The sequence below is a fragment of the Acanthaster planci genome, linkage group LG03 (genome assembly GCF_054643075.1).
Source record: "Acanthaster planci isolate LZ-2023a linkage group LG03, COTS_SCS, whole genome shotgun sequence".
Taxonomy (NCBI): Eukaryota; Metazoa; Echinodermata; class Asteroidea; order Valvatida; family Acanthasteridae; genus Acanthaster; species Acanthaster planci.
Window position 1 is genome coordinate 15,356,019 of NC_141779.1, and position 15,082 is coordinate 15,371,100.

The 15,082-nt window shown below is 40.9% G+C and overlaps 2 protein-coding genes and 1 long non-coding RNA gene across 4 annotated transcripts; 2 read left to right on the forward strand and 1 right to left on the reverse strand.

Annotated features, from left to right (window-relative positions):
* Positions 1-10: 10 nt before the first annotated feature.
* gosr2 (golgi SNAP receptor complex member 2) lies at positions 11-8,713 on the forward strand. 2 transcript variants are annotated; one of them, XM_022223373.2, is made up of 8 exons: positions 38-94; positions 226-381; positions 3,122-3,208; positions 3,744-3,808; positions 4,129-4,237; positions 4,544-4,676; positions 5,756-5,896; positions 6,371-8,713. In XM_022223373.2, the coding sequence occupies exons 3-8, from the start codon at positions 3,180-3,182 to the stop codon at positions 6,530-6,532; spliced, it is 639 nt and encodes a 212-aa protein (XP_022079065.1). In that variant the 5' UTR covers positions 38-94; positions 226-381; positions 3,122-3,179; the 3' UTR covers positions 6,533-8,713. The 2 variants fall into 2 exon arrangements, with proteins under 2 accessions (XP_022079064.1, XP_022079065.1); XM_022223372.2 differs by having other exon boundaries at positions 11-381.
* Positions 8,714-9,016: 303 nt separating this feature from the next.
* LOC110973062 (pre-miRNA 5'-monophosphate methyltransferase-like) lies at positions 9,017-11,744 on the forward strand. The gene is made up of 2 exons (XM_022223525.2): positions 9,017-9,255; positions 10,000-11,744. Exons 1-2 carry the CDS (start codon positions 9,061-9,063, stop codon positions 10,669-10,671), a joined length of 867 nt encoding a protein of 288 aa, XP_022079217.2. The 5' UTR covers positions 9,017-9,060; the 3' UTR covers positions 10,672-11,744.
* On the reverse strand, positions 11,565-14,422 carry LOC110973063 (uncharacterized). Its single transcript, XR_002597424.2, has 3 exons — positions 14,244-14,422; positions 13,014-13,117; positions 11,565-12,617 (listed from the first exon to the last, which is right to left on the reverse strand). It is a non-coding gene; the product is annotated as an uncharacterized LOC110973063 (long non-coding RNA).
* Between the last annotated feature and the right edge of the window lie 660 nt (positions 14,423-15,082).

Here is a 15,082-nt window from a genome sequence, read left to right on the forward strand (position 1 = left end):
ATGTACATGTACATATGTAGGTAGCCTACAGTACACTGATAAGCACTTGACGTACCACACACTACCAGATGTGTTAAATTAAGGGTTCTCTCTGGTATTTCAAGTTTTAAATATTAAAAAGAGCAAACGAAGAAAACACCAAGAATACAGGCGTTGGCATATGTTTCTATTTGTTTTAACGTAAATTTTGTTGAACGGTGCAGTTTTCATTACAATAATTTCTAGGCGCAGGCAGGGCAAGGGATTTGCAAAATTGCATTCATGGCATTGGGACTCTCAAAGACTCAATATTCGTGAATGCAGCACATGAAAATAGGCTTGTGCATGCGACAAGAGCCAACCTGCTTCCAGCACCCTTTTGCTCTGATTTCGCCGTGTTGGGTAAGTATGTGGAGACAGGGATTAGAATTTAACCAAAACTTGCTGAGAAGGAGAACCTGACTAGTGCTAGCAGTTACTGGCAAATCACTAGTTTGAGCATCCTCCATGGTTTGAGTAACTCCTGCCCTAATTCTCATGGCTTTACTTTGTTCAGGCAATTTATGTTCAGTCATGTCAGTTTGTCTACTGATGTGATGAGTTACTCATTCAAGCTTGTTACACCCCAACTATAGTGTCTGCTAGCTGCCCCAATGCGGGACCATCCCAACTGTTGACCTGCGGTTCGGCTGGCCCAACTATTTGGACAGTCTCCATGGTCTCGGGAAGAGTTCCATATAGGGACTCCAGGATATTCCCTACCATGCCTGCAGTGACCTATTTAGTATTAGCCATTAAAAAAAACAAGGTTAGCACAATAGGAAAGCATCGCCTTTGGGTGCACTCTTTGGGGGACTGATGACTTGTTTGATAAGAATAATGAAAATGGAGGGTCTCAAAGTACACATTCCCAGTTGGGACAGTCCCAACTGTAGTTCGTGGTTGCGCTAAAAAAAAGGAGATCAATTTGTTAATATCTTGGACATGGTTAAATATTTTGGAAATTGGCAACCACCATTTATTAACTAATGATGTCCTCTTTCTTATGACACGAAGAAATCCAATTTACTGTCACAGATGACTGAGCACGAAGCAGTTCAGTCAACCATGTCAGAACTGGTCTTGCATCAGATTGATGTTTTGGTGAAGAACCTTGTCTGCCCAGTGCAGGGCTTTCGTTGGGCCTCCAAATTATGCAGTCCTCAGCATGTTATTTCATTGCACGCTCCTTAAAAGTTGGAAAGGTTGTTCATTTTCTCAGACCAGCAAAATGCAGCTTACAACTGAGCAGCGTGTTTTAGGGGTAACAGAATGGTTGAAGACTGGCATGACTGGAAGCCTCCAGCAAGTAGCAGGTGCATCTGGTCAGCATTTTCCCGACCGCTCCATTCCTGCCTAGTTGACAATTTGGAAATACATCCAAAAGTACCAAAGGGAAGCGAATTTCAATATTTTCGCTGCTACATTTGACTTTTTACTTGTAGGCCATTTTACTGCTTTCAGATGGCTGCTATGTCACTTTTGCGAAAATAAGTGTTGTCCATATACTGAATTCCTTTCCATACTTTTACCATATGGCTCCATGCTGGTACTATAATATTGTGGTACCACATGTTCCCCACACAAGTACGTGTCCAACGTGGTTGTGCATGTATCACCATGGAGCTATTAAACACAAGGAGTCAGCACATACAGAGATCAAAAGGGTCAATGATGGCCACCGCAAGCACTGCACGTGCTGCAAGGACAAAATAAATTACGCGCCATTTGCGGGCTAAGAGGAATGTTCGGAGTTGCATTTGCAAAGGTACCGCGCATGCGGTGTCCGTAACACTTCCGCATGTTCAACATGGCCGCCCGGAGACGGAGGCCACCGTCATCGGAGACTAAAATTTTGATAATTTTAGTGATTATTTTGATATTCCAATGACAATGAAAGTCTGGTTACGTCTTTACATCCCCAAAACGTCTCTCTTAACAATAAACAGAATTACTAACTAATACAAATTCTCCAAAAATAGGCACAAGAAAACTGGAAGAATGTCGATGGTCCAGAGGAAAATACAAAACACACAAAACCATGGGAAGATTTGTTGTCCTTTCTGTCATTGTCCACACATTGTCTCGGCATAAAACCTCACCATGTTGTCAAATGCATTCTTGTGGCATGTTTCCACCCTCTTTTAACCGTAGGAACCACTAGGATTGCGACTTATGATATAAATATCCTAGTTTATGTTTTGGGTAATTGTTCTCCAAGGCTGGAACCGCAAAATGTCATAACTGACTTTAAAAACGTCCAACTTTTTGTCAAATAACCACCGCGGATTCTGAATTTTCGAGGGCATCTGCAGGGATCACTCGCTGGCTCCTGAGTACTACTGAAGAGAACTACTCATCTTCTTTGTGCATCTTTTCCACCATTTCTTAACTCCAGTATGCCGCAGTGAAACACAGCAAGTCTGTATGTTAACAGCTACCCGGCGGTGGCGATCACTGTGTACAAAGAATGTCTAGGGTATTCAGCACTGGGGCAGGTAACCGCGCTTTGTCTATGGAGCCGACCGGAGCAGTTAATCAGATTACAGTCTGTAGGGACTTTGTTCTAACTCCTTGTGTTTAATAGCTCCATGGTGTGACATGATGAACAGATGGCTTGTCCTTGGACCAGTCTTCATGAGGCAAGCGCCCTGTAGTGACTGTCCTAACTATAGTTGGGCCAACCTAACAGGAGTACTGTATTACTGGGATGTAACGAAATTGAGTCATTAATAACAGCTAATGGAATTCTCCTCCTAGTCCGAAACCTTCACACTTACATGTACCTAAACTTGGGCACTGTACACCTCTGACTTTGGTCACTTGACCAACAAAGGTAAAAAGTAAAAATGAAAGAGGGGTGTACAGTGTCCCCCCTTTGCTGAGTCTACCGTGTAGCATGCTCAATTCCACCATGAGTCCAAGTGGGCCTGTGGTCTTGTATCTGGCAGTTACAACTCACCAGCTTTATTCAATCTGGTACCAAGTAAACGGGTACACACCCTCTTGCAATTCTATTGTTTAATATTGTTTGAAATCAAGTCCTGTGTTTAACTACAGAAACTTTCGCTCAGTTAACATTTAGTCCCGTATTTTTTGTCAGGAGGGTGATTCACCGAAGTTAAGACTAGAAAATATCAACTTTAACCTTTGCAGAAGAAATGGAGAAATTGTACCATGAGACAAACAAGTAAGTATTAAGAAGAAAATAGGGTGGTTGAAAGTACTTATTTTGCATGTGACTTGGTACATGTATTCCAGCTCTTTGTTAACATTTGTCACCTGACATTTTCAGAGTTCTTTCTTTAAAATGGGTGCAGTGGAATCCAATCATATATTAAGATATGACAAGCAAACCACTCAAAATTTAAAACATTGCACTTGAATATCAGTATATTTGTCCTAATGTAACTTTGCCAGGAACTTCCGACCTGCCTGAAAGCAGTCTCCATAGCTGTAATCCTAGAAAACACATCGTACATGCCCTCTATGCTTTGTTGTTTGCGGCGTACAAGTTCATACATGTATGTTTTTAGGGCTTCAGATGTTGGCTTAGAACCATCTTATGTGGTTGGGGTCAGCTACATGTACCTCCAACTCAGCCTCTACCAATTTTAAATAGATTACCGATAGATGCATGTACCTCTGCATAGAATCTGAGATGATATTACCAGTGTTGCTGCGATATGCTTGAAAGGTTTCTGTCATGGTCTCACATCATGCAGATTGCTTCATGAGGTGCAGAATGGCCTCTCTCGAGTTGAACAAGCATCGACAAATACTGCATGTTGTAAGTGCTCAAATCGTTGTTCGAACTGTACCATTAGCAGTTACATATAAATCCATTCAGCAAAGTCACCCCACTAGATCTTCCTTACTTTGCCTCAGGGCTGCTGACTATGTGTGCATGTATTTTGTAGAGTCCCCTTTTTTTCCAAACTTAAAGGGTTATTGCAGAACTTCTTGAGTTCTTTGAGCTTCAAACTTAAGAGTCCAGTGTGCGACTGTAATTCTTGCATATATGAAGTGATGTTAAAAGCAACTTGAAGGAAAGTTTCTTGTGCCATGCAGTTGTTAACAAGTTTCTTTATTTCCTGTGTTCATTTGAAGTGGCAGAGAGTGAGGTACAAGCAATGATAGACCAGATCGTTAGTAATTTGGAGAGACTCGACATCCTTGTTAACAAGGAACCTGCAACCAGGAAACAGAATGCCAGACTGTAAGCTTGGTGCACATTACTTTTTAACAAACTGAACTTGAAGTACTTATGTTTTTATTTGCCAAGAGCCTACGGACTGTAAATAACAACAACAAGATTGTAGACCCTGACTCTCTCAGATCCTCTAAGGGAAGTCTTGAGGAACTTTTGAATCTTCAGTTGCTCTTTCAAAGTTAAATTGCATGGGGCCCCTTCTCTTTAGTGCTCAGTTTGCTGCTGTATCTTGAAAAGCTTTGATGGCAGAGAATAAAGCTCCTTGCACTAAAACCAAGGTATTAAGAGTTTGAGGGCTGCTTTTTGCTATAGGCGATTAGAACAGCTGAAATATGACTGTCAGCACCTGCAAGCGGCACTGAGGAATATCCAACACAGAAGGTATATGCATGAACAGGAGATGAAAGACAGAGATGAACTGCTCACAAGACGATTTGTAGCCAATGTAAGTTAAAGTCGATACTGTTGGCACTGATTAGGGGTGTGCTTTAATAAGGAAATAAATAGGTGCGTGGTCGGTCTTAAACGTGCGCTTAAGACCAGCTCAGGAGAATGGATGCAACTAATGCCCGAGCTGCAGGCAGAGGCATTATCAATGTTGGTTCTCCTGGGCAAGCACATATGTATTCCCATTCATTAATACCTTTTCATCCAGAGAGTCAAAAGATATACACATATGATGGAGTTCCTTTTTCTTTCATTTTCCCGAACAACTCGTCCATTTTATGGTATATTCCTTTTGGAAGTTGTCAGATAGAATCTCCTTTAATGAACTTGGCGCGTGCATGATGCATTGTGTGCACACAGACTTCCGACTACCAGACCTGATTAAACTGTGTCATATCCATGTGCCAGTGCATGACTAATGCAGTGGGCATTGTCACTTCTCTACGCGCATTATCAAATGTTAATACACGGTCACGTGACAAGTTTCGACCAATAGGAATAGAATACTGTCCCAGCTATTTATGAACAGGTTTAAGCACAAGTGCTTTCCTACACTGTATCTAGTTGCATAGAAACAAAACCGTGTTTTTGAAAAAAAAAGAGAAAAAAGATTAATCCAAACAGTTGTGAATGATCCAAGTAACTAGCATGAAATGAAATAAGCCGAGTTGTTTTGGAGTCATTCCTTGGATGAAAAAACATACCTTTTTATTTAAGTTTTATCTGAACATGATGATTGCAGTCTTTTGCTTTCTTGTCAGAAATGTAGTTGTACTGTGTAGTTTCTCAATTTGAGAAGGATTAGGGCAATAAAAAAAACAAGCATAAAAAAATACCAGATATTCTCTATCATTGGTAAGGTACTGGTACCCAGGTACTCGGCAGAGATCTTCATGTACACTCTGTGCATCAAGGGTCTCTGTCGGCAAAGAATGAGAAAGTTCCTTCGTTACCACTTTTCAACACTTGCCACCATCGGCTCATGTGTGATGGGCATTGGCAAAAAAACTGCATCTTACAAACATCTTACCGAATGCAATATTTGGCTCCTCACACATGATTTGGTATATTTTACAGGATGACAACACTTCTATCCTGATTGACCACGAGCTGCGCCAAAACACGTCACTCCATAATGCCCACCGAGGAATGGATGATTTAATCGGGGCTGGTGCAGCTACTATCGAGAACCTCCGTAATCAAAGGGGAGTTCTCAAAGTAAGTTTGAACGTAATGTTTCATGTTGCATCCAACTAAGATCTGGCATACTCTAACAGGTAATGTGATATAACATTCTGCAACTTTTTTCAGCGAGTTCAGTCTTTATGAAGCTGATCTTTGATTTCGATAAACCTGTTGCTTTGTCCTTATTTATGAGTTGGACATCTTGAATCAAAAGCAAGGAGGTTCCTTGAAACTGTGTGTTTGAATGAAGATGATGGAATATAGGGAGGTTATAGATCACCATCCCGGTTTTCCACTGGATTGTCCCAGTTTGTGGATAAAAATCATATCACCATTATTGTCCCAATGAAAATTACTTTTTTAAAGTGAGGGCCTACCCAATATAGAGTGTCCAGTAAATAAAGTGGATTTGGGTAGTTTAATCCAACATGGGCCATCTTGTGAACAAAGCCCACGGACTTTGAAAAGGGATGTATTTCTCATGAATTTCTTTGCTTGGTCCCACAGGGTACACAGAGGAAAATCCTGGATGTCGCTAACATTCTGGGGCTCAGCAATACCGTCATGAGGCTTATTGAGAAGAGGGCGGCCCAGGACAAGTGGATTCTCTTTGGTGGAATGTTTGTTACCTGCGTTGTAATGTATGTCTGTTATGTATATCTTACATAGCATCAGGACTATAGCCACGTGTTGTGTTCTGTTACATTTCCAGTGCTGTACTGCTCAATCAAGGTCTGGCTTAGAAGGGATTTACTCATTTAAGAAACTGCTTGTAATTGGCACCGTATATTTGCCCAAGTCCTCGATCCGCAACAGCCAATGCCTTCGTCATTCTGACTGCTTTTGACCTTATCAAAACAGTCTGAATTATTTTTGTAGCTTTTTTCTGCATTAAAGTTTACTGCAGTTGTACATGTTTATCTCAAAGGGTACATTGTCGTAAAATGCTCACCTTCGTGTATGATGCAGATACCAGTATTTTGTTGAAAGATGTTCACAATTGTTAGTGGTAGAGTTTTAGGATGAATACAGGAAACACAAAAGGAAGACATCGCAGATGTGGGAAAGGAGCATTCTTGTTTTGTTTCTTGTGATCAGATTTCATTCGATATAAATTTGTTAACCAAAGCTAGCTTGAAATTTGTTGTGCTTCTCTTACATTGCTTGAAATTGAAAGTGAGGAAACTTTTGGAGACGTCGCCATAATTCAAAGTTGGTGGCTTTTCCCAACTCCCATTTAGCTTTTAGGTCGCCCTAAAATGGACAACTCAAGCTGATGTGACAATGCTGTCATTCACCAGCATGGCTTGGTGGTATGTCACTTAATTGGACAGTGAGATATTTGACCTTGCCTATGGAGGATTTTCATCAGGCAGTTTAAAATGTTATGTCTGTATAAACAGTACAGAACATTGTCATTGCATAGAATGCACAGAGGATAGGAATTAAGAGTAGATCAATAACATGTATCATATAGGAACTGCCGGTTTCCCTTTTTGAGTCATTTGACAGTCATATGTAAAAAGAAAGTCTCTAAACAAATATTTGTTTCCAGTTGATTTCCACCTGCTGGTATAACATTATATCTTTTGTCACACTAGAATGCTCAGCTGTTTGCTTTTGGTTTGCATTTTGTTTGCAAAGTTTTTTGCTGATGATAATTTAAGTTCACTTTTTAATTACCATATAATTTTTAAGCTAGAGGGCATTGTATGCTTTGGAGAAATAATCACAACGTCACAAATAATTTGGAGAATATTTATCATAATCCTAGTGAATGGATTATCCATGTACAAAAAAGCCATATTTCACTTTTCTCTCGATTATTAAGTTTAGTTTCATTTTCTCACATATTTTCTCAAATGTTTGCTGTTTATTGAAATGTGGAGGATCATAAACCAATCACAAAAAAGAAACCAAGTTCGTGTTTGTTTTTTCCCTCAATTTACATTGATGAGAATTGTCTGGATTCCATTTACCTGTGACCCCATGGGTGACAAATAAAAGAGGTTATTGTATAGCTAAGAAATGTCAGATCAGAATTGATTGAAAATAACCTGCTCTTCTAGGGAAACGGCAGGCTAGCCTTAGTCATAGACTCGTGCATTAAGCATTCTCTTAAGCTCTTTATCTCCAAGGGTGTAAATAAAGTGAGTTTCTTCTTAAATGTTATAGATAAAACACTACATTTATTAAGAAGCAACTTCCAATTAGCAGACCAAGTTGTGATTTTTATCCACACCATCTTGTAATGAAAGAGCATCAGTAGAAGAACTGACTTTACAAGCTTGAATTCATCAGTAAAAAGGAAAAATAAAATGCTAAGACACTGTGGTATATCATTAATTTGGATGCTGCCAAACTTAGTAGAGTACCTGTGCATGTATGTAGTCGGGCATTGGAAATTCCAATCATGCTTCAGTTCTCTTGCTCAATCAGAAACTATTTGAAAATGTATCCATGTAGTTTCATGTCCTCCCTTTCATCCATTTCAATTGTTGGGTTACTCTTATTGTGACAAAGTTCAGAATTTCTTATATATGCCATGTATGTCTATTCAAGTGGACACAAAGTTGTCTTTTAACAACTTTGGAATTTAAATTAATGATTTAGTTTAGATATGTGTTGTACTAAGAACTAATATGAAAGTACATGAACCGAACCATATACATGTAAAGCTAAGCTTTGTAATTGAATCTTTAAAAAAGAACACTTACAACAAGGCTAATTTATTTGTCAAAAATAAAATGGCACCGTTTGATATAACATTATTTTTCCTTATTCCCTTTTGGTAATATTGTGCTGTGTCAAAATTGATTTTATGAATAAAGTAATAGAAAAGGCAAGAAACTTGTGCCCCAAGAGACTCGTGCGTTCCCCCACCCCTACACCACCCCTCACTCAGAATTTGCCATCTGAGACAAAGAAGACCTCATTTGAAACAATGACCAAAGTTCCTCCATGGTGCAGCCATGGGTCAGTGATATATCACTCAAGTGGCAAAGCCATGGTCTTAAAGTTTAAAAGGATGCGAATCATGAGATACTAAAATTAGCGCATAAGAGATCAATGGTTTCAACCAAAGATCGTATAGCGCTATACGATCTTTGGTTTCGACATTTAAACTGTGGAGTTCAAAGAGAGTTCCATTCATACAAATTTGGAGAGGTCACCAGTCTAAATTCCTCAAAACAATCATGGCTGCCCCCATGGAAGCGTGGGACCGTCAGTTTCACCCTGGAGCAGCTCCATTTGGAAATTTTATCAATTACTATTCCTTTAATCCACCAGAAAAACGAATAAGATTCCTCCCCGAGGACCTTTTAAATATTATAAGTTATTCAGGGAGAAAGAAAAATGCGACGGTGTTGGATATTGGGTGCAACTCTGGGGTAAGTGATTGCATGGTGGTGTAGGCCGGCCGCGCCACGTTTCTCAACCAGTGGGTGCAGCAGCTGCGCTGCAGTGTACATGTACGTCATACGTCAGTGCCCCGAAAGGCAATTTTAACCCTACGGGCATGACGGGTAAGACTAGTTCCATGTTTGGACATCACTTATTACTGCTTATTTCCCCAGCAGTGGTCGGTGGTGTACTAACCATCAGAAAGTGATAACATGTCCTAAAAAATGTAGGGCTCATAGTGGTGAGTTGTGAAATTTATTTACAGTATTGATCCAAAATTAGTTAACAACATTTTCAGATTAGTCTCATCATGTGTGTTTTATTCCTCCATGGTCTCATAGGGTTGGTGCACAGGTTGTCAAGCATTGTCAAGTGATGTCCGCATATGGAACCTTTTCAACTTTAAAAATGTGTGTTGGTTGAGAGCTACAGGCTTGAAGTTCATAGTATTGTTTCAGCTGTTGTTTTATAGGCAGTGCCAGTGGATATTTATTTGAAAGCTCACTTTAAAATTCAGCCACTATGTCCCTCCCTCCAACCTGCTCGTAATAACCACTGAGGAGTGTGTTTGTGCAGTGTAGAACCAGAACCAGGACTGTAACCTCAAGTGTGAATTGGTAAAAAGGTATTGTAAAATAAGTGAATGAATTCTTCATTGACTTTAGTGAGGAGTACACATTACCATATTGCTATATTAACTCATATTAATTACTGTTTTGTTTTGAATTCAGGATCTGACTGTGGCATTATACATGCATCTAAAAAAACAGCATCTTGATAAAAAGGAGCAGGGGAGCAGCAAGATGTGCTTAGCTTCTGCTGATGAAAATGATCAAGATATTTCAAGCAATCCTGCAGCTATTGAACCGGACAACACTGTTGCGATCAAAGTCCTGGGATGCGACATTGATGACACACTCATCACTCGTGCAAACGAGTCAAACTTGCACCCAGAGAGCATCAGCTTCCACAGGATGGACTTCATGTGTGATGCCTCAAGAAGTTCCAACATAACAGAATTCCTGTCTCGACATTCTGAAACGAGTGGCAGATTTGACTTGGTGTGCTGTTTCTCACTCACCATGTGGATACACTTACAGCATGGCGATGCAGGTTTGCACAAGTTCCTCAAGGAGGCTTCTCTCTTGTCCAGATTCCTCCTTGTGGAGCCCCAACCCTGGAAGTGTTACAAGTCTGCCGTGCGGAGAGTAAGGAAAGTTGGCATCGAGAACTCTTGGCACTTCAAGGAGCTGAACATAAGGGACAAGGTTGAGGAGGACATCATAAACTACCTGACCTCCACCTGTCAGATGGAATTAGTCAGGACGCTTGGGGAGACCCACTGGGAGAGAAAACTGTTTCTATTCAGGAATACAACAGGTGTCAGTGACACACAATCCTAGCACCATACTGCATTGCATTATCCTAAAACATTGGATTCCCAAGATTGAAGGCCCATTGAGTGTTAGGAGTGACAAAATAAGGCATTGTCTTCAGAGACTCACAATTTTCGTTTATCAATTGTGAGATTAAGCTTGTATGAGTTGATTATGGTAATAGTCTTTGTCAGTTTGCGAAATGATCACTAACATGTGATGGGTAAAAGTATGCAGCCGGTTCTTCAAAATCTATTTCAAGTTAATATGGACAATTCTTTGAACATATTGAAGGAAACCCATCTTTGAGGAGTGGATCTAATGCTGCATGATCAGACACTTCAAATGCAGTTGCACAAATGGGAATCTCCGTCTGTCAAAATTAAAAGTTGTGGGTTCAATGAGAAAGAACGAGACTATCAGTTTTCAGCTGTTGTAACATAAGCATAAATTAGCATTCTGATTAACACAGTATGGAAATTTTCTCACGCCAAAAAAAACCCTGTGTGGCCCCTGTACAAAATCAGAAGATGGTGCCGCACTGCTATGTGAGGGTGTTCCTCTGAGTTACTTGAGTATGACCAGCAAAAATAATGTCTGTGAGAAATGGCTGTGGCTGCCAGCAAGTGGCTACCATAGGTGTGTGTGTTTAATCCAGCCATAGCCATAGCCAAGTGCATATAATTTGGACAGGGCTTGACAACTCACAACAACTTCTGTATAGGGTGACACCTTGCACAAGTGCATGCTCATTCAGAGAAGTCAGGACATTTTAATTGGAATGTGCACAAACCCACAGCATCCAAAAAGGAATATGGCAGCATCTCTCATTTGGGAATTGTTTACTGGGAATTCGAGCGCTTAGTCTAACAATGCAGATTGTTTTGCATTTTGCAGTGAGCAGAACAAATGGCCAAATAAATATGTTAAATCTTTTTTATTGGTAGATAAAATTCCATTTCAACAATCTATGTCTAAAGGTACTGTACATGTCCATGTTTTTATATGAAAACAACCTGATTCTCGTGGTATTGTGCTCCAGTGTGGCATGTAAAGCAAAGCTCACAAAAATAAATATGTGCCAATGTGCAGAATCTCTAGCTGTATGTGTAACAAGGCTGAAATTTTGTTCACTGAGAAAATTGGGAGTTGACAGCGATGTCGAAATTGCGACTGTCAAAGAATCACGAGACTCCTTCGAACACATAGGTTTTTTTTAATTACTCCCTGCAATAGTATTTTCATGCTACATGAAAGTTGAAATTGCTGAATATACATGATCCCTAACTAGTTGAGTTCTCTGTAACAGTGTTGTGTCTAGAATGTTGATAAAGGCAAGGATTACTGCTTGGTACAGAGTGCGTCTGTTGCAGAGCCCACAAAAGGTACAGAATGGTCAGTTCAGGCTATGCTTCAGATACGGCTTCAGACATGGTGCAATTTCAAGAGACGGGGTGATCCATAAAAACCAACCTTTAGTCGACCAAAAAGATAATAGCTTTCCTCGTCTTACATGTATGAACTAAGAAACATTTCCCTAAATGTGAAATCCAAATTCTTAATAATCCAATATTTGCATATGACATTCATTTAGATGTTATGCGACACTGCAGAAGAGCAAATAAAGACCCTATCAACTTGGGAAAAGCATGGAGCAGGACAATTTCGGCAGGAGAACACCCAGGAATGGTATAATTCTTGTGGCTGTGGCCAGACCCATAGATACATGAAGTCCATGATTAGTGCATGAAGGCTGGCAACATCTGCTGAGGGAACTCCAGAAGGTTCCCAGAGTCCAAAGTTCAAAACCCACAAGAGGTGTGGGTTATTTGTATCTAACACTCTCCGAGTCTTCCACTGACAAATTGGCATTCAGCATCCTCTCTTTGCTCTTCATGATGTTGTAGCGATTTCTGTCCACTTGGCGTTTCGTCAGAATGAAGGACGACACCCCGAGAAAAAGGATACCGGCCCTGTGTTCAGATGAAAAAAAATATGCCAGGAAAGTTACGGTACATCACAGGTGGTGAAACTGATGAAGACAACGACGATATTGTAAACAGACAGGGATGATGGTGGTGGGACAAAAGACAAATGAGAAATGACAAGGGCAGTCCCAGAACCAGATTTTGGGGACTACAAATACAGGGTCTCTATGGCCTCCTGACGTGTAAGATTAGCACGTCCACGTGTTGTGGGGACATTTCACTCTAGGGAACCAAAGAACGAGACTTAAACTACAAAATCATCCTGTGTATTTCAGCTTACCCCAACCCCCAACCCCCCCCCAAAAATCAACTCTTTGGAAGGGCACTGCCCATTCCTACCATCAACTCTGGTTTAACAAGCATAACAACTGTTTCACTTACCAACTGACCATTATCTTGGTCCCTTTACCCCACTGTCTTACATTGAAGTTGATACCCATCCTCCAGTGTGCGCTGTCTTCGTTCTAAACTACAGCACCAGGCCACTGCAATGAAAGTCATGATCATAATTCAGCTATGGGATGCAGAACAGCGCACACGGTACGTTGCACATTCAGTAGGGGTGCACATCACAACTCGGAGACTGTCCTAAACTCAAAGAACTCCCTTCATTTGGGGACAAAATCAGTCCCCCCAATAGAGAGAATGTTTCCCTTAATAGGACTTTTTTCGAACGGGCTTGGGGATCGAGGTGCCGTAATTCTGCAGCAATGAAAGTTGAGCTGTGATTGGTCATTGGAATGGATGCAATTTGGACCAATCATAATGCAGCTTTCATCCATGGGTAAGAAGATAACAAAAGGGAAAGATAGGAGCCGTGTTGCGATTGGTCAAGTTGTGATAGCTTGACCAATCGCAACACAGCTCCTATGTGATACAGCTGACACTATTGAGAGTACATGCTGCTGATTTTCTGTAGTGTTGATGGGCAAAATGCTCAAGAATTTTACCATTTTAATGAGGATATAAGATGAACAAACCTCCCCACCTGACATCTAATTTCACCAAGAAGGCATGCATGAAATTTGTTTGCACAAATAGCTGTGATGGAAGAGTAAGATGGCACAATCAAAAGAGCAAAAATGTGTTCCGGGAGTTTGTACATGGCTATCTTTAAGGTTTGTACAAACCTTACAGTTCCGGAAGTACTTTGAAAATGTGGTCGGGTCAGGTGGGAAAAGGGCCAACTCACTCTACAAGTCTTGACTAGTTTTTGCTGCTTGTCATATTTGAATCAAACCCTTTCTTACAAAGGCCCTAGCCGAAAAATTTTCATGAACCATCAAAATCACTTTTTAATGATAAAAACGTTCCTACCGTAGAATATTTGCCCCAAGAAGAACTTTAAAGAGAGAGAGAGAGAGAGAGAAAAAGTATCCACTACCCTGTACACAACCTATTTTTTCAATGTAATAGGAAGCACAACTAATACTAGACCTATTTTGGTTGGCCTAGTCTTGATCGTTACTAGTTTGAGAATTAGCCTAAGTAACATGAACATACAGAGAGTACAAATTCAAATTTAAAGAGGAGTTGTTGGCGTCTTCGTCAAAATTCTCGAATTTTGCGATGTCCTGTTACAGAAAACTGGAGGAGGGCTCTCAATTTTACCTCTCACCGGGACTGCCACTTCCAGATACCAAGAAATGCACTTCCGAAGAGATGGAAGTTGGAGATAGACATGTGGGACTCGTAGGGCCAGCTCTAGGCATGCTTGTATGGAGCAGCGGCTCCGTACCGTATATGGACTAGTGTTATTTTACGGTCCCATGGTTTTAAATAAGGCGTACGTTTTTTTGCATTACGTCGCCCATTTACCATTTCTCCCATTTGCTACTTTGCCCATTTACCACTTTGCCCAATTGTCACTTGACCCATTTGCCACTTCGCCCACAAGTCGCTTCGCCCCACCCACGGCTTTTGTCGACATTGAAAGGAAAGCAAGACACAGAAAAAAACACTACTTTTATCTTCAGAGAGGATAAAAGATTAAATATGAATACCAAGATATTGTGGCGTTGCGCCCCTCCGACGAAGGCGAGGGCGCCCTCCTCCTTGAGGCGCGGCACGTCGGATGGCACGCCGGAGAGTCCCTGAGCGGCTAGGGACGAGTCCGTTGGGACCGAAGTATACCGTCCCCTAAGAAAGTTGGTCTTCGCCGAGATGATGGCTAATCTGATTGGTCGAAACTTAGTGACGTAACCCAGGCAGACCTGACTTGAAATAAACTTCGCCTGGACACCTGACTTACATACATGTACAACAGTTCGATTCCCACGAACGCGGCACGCTCACTTTTCTTTTGTGATTGGCCACTCGTGCGCGTACCACGCTAATGCCAAGACCATACTCCTTCCCCCTGGAGCTAATTGGCGTTTTCCGGAGACAAGCACCAGAAAACTGTATTCCAACTTTTTAACAGATTTCCCGCCCTTTTCAACATTACAGAA

Excerpts from the sequence above, each read along its gene's own strand:
- gosr2 (XM_022223372.2), top strand. The coding sequence starts at position 3,180 with ATGGAGAAATTGTACCATGAGACAAACAA. Across the intron at positions 3,809-4,128 it reads ATCGACAAATACTGCATGTT|TGGCAGAGAGTGAGGTACAA; the intron begins GTAAGTGCTCAA and ends GTTCATTTGAAG. Across the intron at positions 5,897-6,370 it reads ATCAAAGGGGAGTTCTCAAA|GGTACACAGAGGAAAATCCT; the intron begins GTAAGTTTGAAC and ends TTGGTCCCACAG.
- LOC110973062 (XM_022223525.2), top strand. The coding sequence starts at position 9,061 with ATGGCTGCCCCCATGGAAGCGTGGGACCGTCAGTTTCACCCTGGAGCA. Across the intron at positions 9,256-9,999 it reads ATATTGGGTGCAACTCTGGG|GATCTGACTGTGGCATTATA; the intron begins GTAAGTGATTGC and ends TTTTGAATTCAG.